We start from the raw sequence: 9,828 nt of genomic DNA, 5'->3' as shown, positions 1-9,828 counted from the left end.
GGTGGGGTGGGTTGGTTTGGTTTATTAATCTTGATTGATTTCTTCTACATTTTATGTATCTTATTCCTATCTTTTGCCTTTGTGTAGATTACAAGATCACAAAATGGCCCCTACCATCAGCTAACCCTTTTAAAAAGTCTTACTTTCATCCATTGTATTTTACTTCTAATCCTAATCAACGGACAAAATCTCCCTTAATTAAGAAACTCAAGTATTATTTTAATATTAATTAAGATTTTACCCAAAAGAATGCCAAAATTGACATGTACAACCAACATAAAGTCAAAAATATTTAACTAGAAAAAGAGAAGCTTCAATGAAGCATGGTTTGTTCTCTAATTTCTTTTCTTGGTTTGATTAATTAATTAATTAATGTTAGCATGTCATTAAGGAATGTTTTAATTAACTTAACAATATTTATCGCGTGTTTAGTAGAGCTATTCCATGATTAATTAAGAAAATTCAAATCAAACTTATTTCAAAGAGTTCATGTGAGATACATATATATAGTTCAACTAAATGGAACTTTAGGTGGGGAGGAATTTAATTAAGTTCTTTAATCCGGATATTATAATTAATTGTTGTCGTTTAAGTAAAGCAAGATAAGATAATAAGTAACAAGAAACAGGAGTAATATTATGAAATGTGATAATACAAGTAATCCCTTTGCACTATTTATGTTATATATCACCAACACGGGTGGTGAGAGTGAAAAATACTATTTTATTCTTAATCAGAGATTTTGGTTTTTGGGTCTGAGTCTCCCTAAATATGAAGTCGATATTTTTGTTAGGGAGCATTTTACCTTTTAATATGACACTTTCTGATGTGACTATAAATTTAGTCAAATTCTAATACGGATACCAGACATTGTAGGAGTGGTAAGTACTATTTCATTCTTAATCAGAGGTCTCAGTTTTGAGTCCCACTAAATATAGAGTCATCGTTTTTGTTAGGGAGCACTTTACCTCCTAATGTAACACTTTCTAATGCGAATACAAATTTAGTCAAACTTTAATGTGGATACCAGACACAGTATAAAAAACAAACAAACAAAACAAAAAAGTTAGATCAAAAGATATTGGAATTTTTAGTTGAACTGGGCATATGCCATCTGTCCTCCAATTCAAAATGATTGATTTAAGATTTTATTCTTTAAAAAAACAAAATACTAATGCCACTTATATCACCAATAGCATAATTGGCAATGACAAAACCACTACTTATTTAACTTTAAAAATATTTTTGCAGTTCAATGTACAATAAGATAACAAGTGTACAATCAATCAAATCATACTATCTCAAAATCTTGCAAAGTGTCCAAATTTTCTATCTATAATAATATTGAAGAATATGCAGAGAGTTTTATATATATAATTCAAAAATTGGACAATATTGACCATAAACCTAATATTCTAGCAACATGTTAGTTTATTAATATACCTTATTCTAGCTAAGATGAAATATTGAATTAAGTAGTTGTGAATGAGATCATGAGAATCCATTTGAATGGTACAATAATCAATTGAGTAGGGACTAAAGTTTTCAAACTCTCTAGAGACATGTTAATTAATTATTTATATTATTATATAAAAAGTGTCACCACAAGTTTAAATAAATAATTTAGTATAAAGACTTTAGGATCAAAAAGAAATTAAAAGCACAAGTTTTTGTACCAAAACTTTGATGGAAGTTGATATGGTCCCTCTATAATTTTATCCACACATGAAATAAAACTTGGGTCTTTTTTATTATGTCTTTGATATAGAGAAAAAAGTTTGTTTTAGTTTATTTTATTTTTTCTTTCTTTCTTGAAAAAGCATGAATGGAAATCATATCTTTTTGAATTTTAATAAAAAGGATATATTTGCTAGCAAAATCTCCAAGTTTACGGCTAAAAGATTTTCGAATAAATGTTTTGTCTAAAAATAATAATATTTAGTCTATTTTTTCGACTGAAGATCTGTTTTAGAGATCACAACAAATTGTTAGAAACTTTCGGTACTTGGTGTCTCAACTACATTTAGCATTTCATATTTTAGTTGAAATGATATAAAAAAGAAATTTGTTTGTCTGGTCTTGACTTGAAAGTTTACACTTAACACAAACAGAGGCGGAGCCAGCTTGGAGTTAGAATTCATCTGAACTCCCTTTAGAGGAGAATTACATTATTTATACATGGTTAAAATTACTTTTTATGTATATATAGTAGATGTCAAATCTTCTTCAACTAGTTCGTGTGTTTACTTCTTCATAATTTTGAAACCCTTAGTGAAAATTCTAACTCCACCACTAGACATTGAGCTTAAAAAATAAAGTAAACATTTGAATCTTGTGATTTATGAAAGAAGTAAAATGTATAAAATGTTCATTAAGCTAGTGGTCTTAAAGCATGTAAAAAATCGAAATTAAAAAGTTGTCTATAGAAAAATAGATGAAGCTTCCATTGCTCCCCAAAATACATTTTTTTGTGTTTAGTTAACTATTCATCTACCGCTATTGCGGGAATCACTAGATACAAACTCGACTACTTAATTTTCAAGCAAAATTAAGTACTTGTGTTTGGTTAACTACTTGAGATGTTTGGTCAAGTCCTATAGCGAGCGAGCGCACACACACACATACATAGTTCAAGACGAAAATAGTTCGCACAGACACTCGTGCATTTCCATATCTTACATGTAGTTCATACCAAAAAAGAAAGCTGATCGACAACGGGTTGAAAAATACCTTAAATGGGTATCAGCACCAGATGGTATGTTTAACGTCACAAACTTTTTTGTTTTCATGCCGGAGGGTTTACTGGTGTGTAATTCCATAACAATGAGGATAGCACAAAAACAAAATAGTAGCAAACAACAAAAGAATCAGACTGCTTTTGGCAAAATATTTTGCCCTATGTAGGAAACTACAGAATCGACAAGGGGCTAACAACTGATCCATACAGATTCGCCCAGCTAGAACGAGAAGGAAAATACATGCTCTACAGACTACAAGGCATATGCAGAGTTGCAAGATCTCACTTCAGCTCTCATGGTTTTTGTGTCAAAGCTCCAGAATGTATCTGAATTGCATCAGTTCATGTAATCATACTTGTCTCCTGGCACGAGATGCTAATGCAAGCAGAATCTTTTTTCTCGGACCCTACAAATTTAGGCATCTCTTTAGGAAAAGCTAGGAAAGTAAAAATGCACTATCTGAGAACTGTTAAACCAATAAATGCCAAACTACGGATATGTCATATGGAAAAGCTGTTACTTATTCCCCATAGTCAATTTCCTTTTGACTTAAATCCACAATATCGTGGATGTCGGGTTGAAAATAACAGATGAACACGAAAGAAAGGCTCCCTCTATCTCATCAGTGTGGATATGAATGCTATCCTGCTCCCTTTTCTGAGAACGTAAGTCATGGCTTCTCTTTTCAAATGAATGACTACTTGACTTTACATAGTTATAGGAGAAGGATTAATATATGTTCCTCGTAAAATATACATATATCGAGGGAGCATACATGGATCAATGTATTCTTTTATCAAAGAAAAGGCTGCAATTGTGAAAATGGTCTCATGTAACTTTGTATTGTGTAATATATTTTAAGAATTTCCTAGTCGGAAGTGAATACAGTTTGAGAGAAGCTTAAAGAAGAGGTAAACTTCAGTTTCTGAGTGCCGCACATGAGAGAAAAAGAATTCAATTAAGCAGATAGGGAAAACCTAAAAAGCATGACCGTAGACACCCCGAAAAAATGTGAGAACAAGAAAAGAAACACTCCTATATACAACAAAATCCAGAGCATTCAACTGAGAATACTAGGTCTTCAAGAATGATCAAATATCACATTTAATAAGAAGCATACCATGGGAACTCCCAACTCTTTCAGATCATTGTCACCCATCTGCTTCAGTGAATACAAATCCACCTGCAACACAGAACAAGGTAAATATAATAGCTGAAAAGAATTTACACCTACGATTAATCAACTATTCAATAGAAAAAGACACATCAATACATTAAGAAAAATGAGTGAACAGAGTTTAAGGACCACATCAAATCAGCAAATCGAGCCCAACACGTCAGAAAACATGAATAGATATCCTAAAACCCTTCTCTGTGACTACCCATACACGTAAGACATTCACATCTAAACTTGACAGAAAAATGATGTGGGAGGGTTACAGCCTGCAGAGCTCCAATAAGTACTACAGTACCTGCAACCTCAAGATGAATTCCTCATTGAAATTACGAATTTTTACACCATGCCGCTAAAGTTGCAAGTATTATAATAAGGTCATTAATACATACACACTATGGGAACCAGGCTTCTCCCTGGGCTTGTGTTGGCACTACTCCTTGGACCAATGCACAGAAAATATCATCATGCCCTTTCTCAAGCAAGGAAACCACCTTGCTGTAAGTTGTTTACCATTTTTAGTTGCCCGTAGAAGTCACCCACACCTACTTCACTCTAATGGCTATCGTCCAACACATAACAGTGTCACTGTCAAATTCTAGTTCTGAATCCACTAATCCAGTCACAGTACATGGCAAACACATTGCAAAAAAGTGTGTTTCTTTAAGCTCATGTTCCCCTGGGCCAACCTTAACAATTCAGTCTTTCTGGTATTCTGTCCTCACACTGACTAGAAAAGAAGAATGCTACAGCTCCATTCTTTAACTTTTTCCACCCAAATTGTTCAATTCTTAACTTCACACTGAATGTGCTCTTAGTTTCTGTCAGAATGCTAACAATCCTTTACAGCCACAACCATTAATTTCTACCTAACTACTTAAACATAAAATTAAATTAACCATAAAAGGGTTACACATCTAGCATTCTTCAAATCCCTGATCTGGGCCAACTTTACTGGGCATAAGTACGGAAATAACTTCGTTCCTTGGATAAATGAACTTTGAAAGTATTTTGATGCATCAATTGCAAGAACGGAAACCCAAAGGGGTATTCTCTTCTCACACTTGCAACATCAAGTAGATATGAACTATATATATTTCTCAAAAGTTCAATACTCAAAGCAAGTGACCATATCAAGTAGCTTGAATGCAAAACCCAATCCATAAGATCTCATAACTGAATACGAACAGTATAGAGCTTCAACAAGTTTTAATGGTATATAGCATTCATTGATGCATGACTTCATTGCTTATCTTAAAAATGCAATGGTGCTTAATATTAACAAAGTTGAGATGCTTCACCAAAAAAAATATATCAACAAAGTTGATATTAATAAATTCAATGATGTTGCAACTGAAATGATACTAGAAGGTGATAAACATACTTCCTCAGCCTTGAAATGGATAGCATATTTCTCTAGACCCAACGAGTGCAAAAAGCTATCAACAGTAGGTTGATCCTCAACCTGCATTAAAGGAAGGAGAAAGAACTTTTAGAGAGGAGTAAACCAAATTTTTTTAACTTCTTATGTTCTTTTTAACCTCCAATTGTTATCCATCATGCTCAGTATGCAATATATCAAGACATGGCTATGGCCCAATTTTTCAGACAAGAAAGTAAAAATGTCTAATCATGTCAGTAGCTAAGCATACCACTTTATCTCTGATCGGGAATGAGAATACACGCTTCATAATTCCACCATACAACATCAAATTTTTCCAGGACCCAGTGAGGTTAGTCTACTTAAAATGTGAATAATTTTTTAAAGAAGAATAAAGTCAAGAAGGTGCAAAGTGCACAAACACCAAAATGATTGTAAAGAACACAACCACAGAATATGAAGAGCCAAAAAATATCCAAAAAGGGACATTTGTAATAATTCTCAAGAATGGATAACAGATGATCACAAACAAGCAAAGCCCTCTTTCATTATTACTTTGGACTAGGTTAACCATTTTTCTTTTAGCAACTCTTATCTACAAAATATATGTTTTTACAAGAAAACAACTTGATGTTTATGAGCATCTGTTGTAATTAATATTGGTATGGAAGTGATGCAGAATAGCACTTCAACTATCAGAGCTCACATACTTGATGGCAGAAGTAGTTTGCAGCCCTGGGAATAGGATAAATATAATGTTTGATTATCAGGAGAAAATCTCACCATATAATCATCTAAGTTATCAATATCTCAACATAGTAAAAGAGGAAACAAAGAAAAGGCATAAAGTCAAGTAGATTGTACTGCATATGAACTTTTCTGCACTAGACTCCGCGATTGAGGGATTGGGGCACGAAATGGTGCGACAGTCTTTCCAGGCCCGGCAGGTTGGGATGTGTTTGACAGGTAACCTGCAGAAGTCATGGGGCGTGAAAGCTCAGAGACATCTTTCCTTGTGTATGAACTGAGTCTCGGGTCGTCATAAGGCGTCACTGGAGGTCTTCTCTGCAGTTCCTCCCCTCTCCTTGGTGGTGAAATACCTCTAGAAGAACTATGAACTCCATCTGGTGATCTTCGCCTTAAACGATCCAGTGTCCAGGGGGAATAAGAATTCCTTATTGAGTCCATCATGGGTAAAGCATCTGCATTTCTTGCCAAGGGAGCTCGTCCCAGTATGCTCACACTCCTTGACTCGGGTGTATTATACCTACCATCCTTTAGCTCCGGACGGTGCCCTCTAAAATCCCTGGCTTCAGGCATGTACTGTCTTGAATCTTTGATTTCAGGCAAATATTCTCTAGAACCTCTTGAATCAAGCATATGCTGTCTATCATCCCTTGGATCAGATACTCGTGGTCTATTATCCCTCGGTTCAGGTACTCGTGCTCTATTATCCCTTGGCTCAGGTACTCGTGCTCTATTATCCCTCGGCTCAGGTACTCGTTGTCTATTATCCCTCTGATCAGGTATGTGCTGCCGTGAACTAGGTTTTGCTGTTGAAGACTGAGCAGGCCTTGATAGGAAATCACGAAGATCAACCCCATTCTGCTGGCCATTGCTTTGGCCTCGGTCAAGTGCAGTTTTCCGCATGATTTTATATCGCAGGTCATCTTTACCAAGCCGCCCATCTTCAATAAATCACAAGGAACAAAATTAACAATCTTGAATTTGGTTGTACATGCAACAAACATGAATATATAGTGGAGAAGCAGTGGGATTATTACCTTCAATGCCACTAGAGGCACGAGAGCCCAATCTACTTCCATCTCCTCGCTGACTGCAAAATATGAAATGTGGATATTGTGTGTGAAAGCATAGAAATTTCTCCTACAAAGGGGTTGCAATCACCTCATTCCATTCATAGGAAATTTCGTTTTCAGTATTTAGATTACAATGCTAACAGTTATGTGGTTAGATTTCAGTGTACATTTAAATAAATTAACAACCATTAGTTTGTTGTTGTTCTTCTTCTTTTCCTTTGATAAGGACACTAATCATTGGTTTCCTCCCATTCATAAAATGTTTTAAATTCAGTATGTTGCCACAAATTAACGCTAAACATTCGGCATAAAATCTAAAACAAAAAGACCAATTCACACAACTAAACAATTTCGAGAAAAACGAAAGAAAGTTCACCGTTTATTATTGAATTCAGTTGTTGAATCTGCAATGCTACCTAGTCTATCTCTGACAGACCGTTTACTCCCAACTGCTGGCCTTGAATCAGGAAAGGGATGATCTAATACAGGTCCTGCCTTCTTTACCACCTTTCAATTTACAATGAAAACCACAGATGAAAAACCAAAATCAAAACTTTGTCGCAAACAATATCAAATTTATCAACATCTCCGTAACACCATTTCCATAACATATTGTATCACTATCCCCTCCAAACCTAACAATGAAACATTCAAAGATAAATTCAATTGTGCCTCTCTGCAACACGAAAACAATCAAACATGCATTCAACGAATTGCAATAACGAACTATTTCTACAGGATATATCCTCCGCAACAGATAACACAGCATGATTCTACATTTCTAAATTTAAATTACCATAAAGTAAACAAAAAAAAATCATACAAAACTGATGAAACAGCATCGTTTCTCCATTTCCGAGCATCGAAACTTCAAAAAAACAAAAAAAGCAATACACAGAAGAAATAAAGAGAGACTCGAACATAGACCTACCTGACCGCTGCGTCCTAGGGTGATTGTAATTCGAGAACTCGAAGCCTCCGCCATTTTAACAACTCCGAAGCCCCTATCTCGGCAAATCAATGTATAGGCCGGAACTATACCATCAAAATCCTTCAGAAATGGCGAAACAGCAGCTCCGATATGAAACTTGAAATCGGGCTTTAGGGTTTCACTGCAAGAGATGTAGAAGGGGTGGGGGTGGGGTGGTGGTGGGGGGTAGACAGAGGGTCTGTCTTACTGTGTGTGTTTTTTTTGGTGCCAAGTGTGAATAGATCGGTGATGCGCACGTGATCCCTGAGCGCGTACAATTCAGATTCGTAGATGGGCTTTACAGAAAAATGAAGGCCCAATTGAATGGGCTTTGTAGCTTCCATCATTTGGGCAAAGTAAACGAATAGCCCAATTCTAGTTTGCAATATTACGAATATTATCATATATAGGTGCATCCAGATATACATATTTCAGGATACATGAGGTCAGAATTTGGGTTCACATACATTTGGAATGAATAGAGAAATCTCGCTATTTACCCTCTCATCTCGCTTTTCACTCTCATATCCCATTCGTGTATCTGGTATCCAAATACATGCAAATCACACTAGATACATGTACATAGTGTGTATCTAGAGTGAGTCACATGTATCTGGCAGAGGCGGAGCCAGAATTTTCAGTAAGGGGGTTCAAAATCTGTAGAAATAGACACACGAAGCGGTCGAAGGGGGTTCGACATCTACTATATATACATAAAAAATTATTTTAACCATGTATAAATAATATAATTTTCCGCCGAAGGGGGTTCCGAACCCCCTAATACTAAGGTGGCTCCGCCCCTGGTATCTGGGATACATAAACAAATCTCGATTGCCTCCCTCTCATCTCGCTCGACAATCTCATATCTCGTTCATGTATCTGGTATGTAAATCACACTAGATACATGTATATAGTGTGTATCTAGTGTGATTCACATGTATCTAGTATACATAGACAAATCATGTTTGCCTCCCTTCCATATCGCTCGCCACTCTCGTATCTCACTCATGTATCTTATTTGAAATATGATATGAAATTATTAAATAGTGAGATAAAACATAATTATTTTAAACTATAGAGAAAATTAGTAAATATGATAGAAATGTCTGTATAATTACATAGTTTCTCCCTTATTGAAGTTACAACTATAGTTGTATAAAATTTTATAAGTTTAGCCGGTTGGAAATCAAATTTTCACTCACAAGTCACATCTTAAGTTGCAAAAAAATTGTGTATGAAGTTTAGCAGCAAACTTTCAATTTTTTTGGTCTAAAATTGTAGAACAAATATTTGGCAAATCAAAATTGAATACACGAACTTCATCTATTCATGACAACTTCGAACATAAATATCTTAAGTTAATTAGCTTCTCAAAATCTATCTTCATATATGTACTCAACTTAATTTGTTAGTTTCCTTAAATTACTACCCATGTGAATTGTCACATGGAACGTGTGTGTTTACTTGTTCAATTTTTTACATATTTAAATGCATATTTGTGCACATCCTAAGTTGTAGAGCATAGATATTAGATGAGACCAAATTAAAAGATACGCTTATATATTACATCTAGTATTTACTTTCTTTATGTGAGTTATTTATGATGGCTTTCTTTTTGTTATTCTTTTGGCCCAGGAGTGCAAGGAAACCAAAGGTGGTATGGTTTTCCTCTTATCCAATAAAACTTTGGAGATTCTACTATATTATAAAAGAGAGTTTAGGCCCAAATATAATATATAATATTC

General features: G+C 34.9%; 1 protein-coding gene across 1 annotated transcript; it reads right to left on the bottom strand.

Annotated features, from left to right (window-relative positions):
- Nucleotides 1-2,708: 2,708 nt before the first annotated feature.
- Nucleotides 2,709-8,277, bottom strand: LOC102600516 (uncharacterized). Its single transcript, XM_006355866.2, has 7 exons — nt 8,045-8,277; nt 7,490-7,620; nt 7,078-7,130; nt 6,158-6,981; nt 5,297-5,377; nt 3,859-3,921; nt 2,709-3,144 (listed from the first exon to the last, which is right to left on the bottom strand). Exons 1-7 carry the CDS (start codon nt 8,096-8,098, stop codon nt 3,088-3,090), a joined length of 1,263 nt encoding a protein of 420 aa, XP_006355928.1. The 5' UTR covers nt 8,099-8,277; the 3' UTR covers nt 2,709-3,087.
- Between the last annotated feature and the right edge of the window lie 1,551 nt (nt 8,278-9,828).

Source organism: Solanum tuberosum, unplaced genomic scaffold, assembly GCF_000226075.1.
Source record: "Solanum tuberosum cultivar DM 1-3 516 R44 unplaced genomic scaffold, SolTub_3.0 scf00210, whole genome shotgun sequence".
Taxonomy (NCBI): domain Eukaryota; kingdom Viridiplantae; phylum Streptophyta; class Magnoliopsida; order Solanales; family Solanaceae; genus Solanum; species Solanum tuberosum.
The sequence above is the reverse complement of the archived record's forward strand: the minus strand, read 5'-3'. Positions and strand labels throughout refer to the sequence as shown.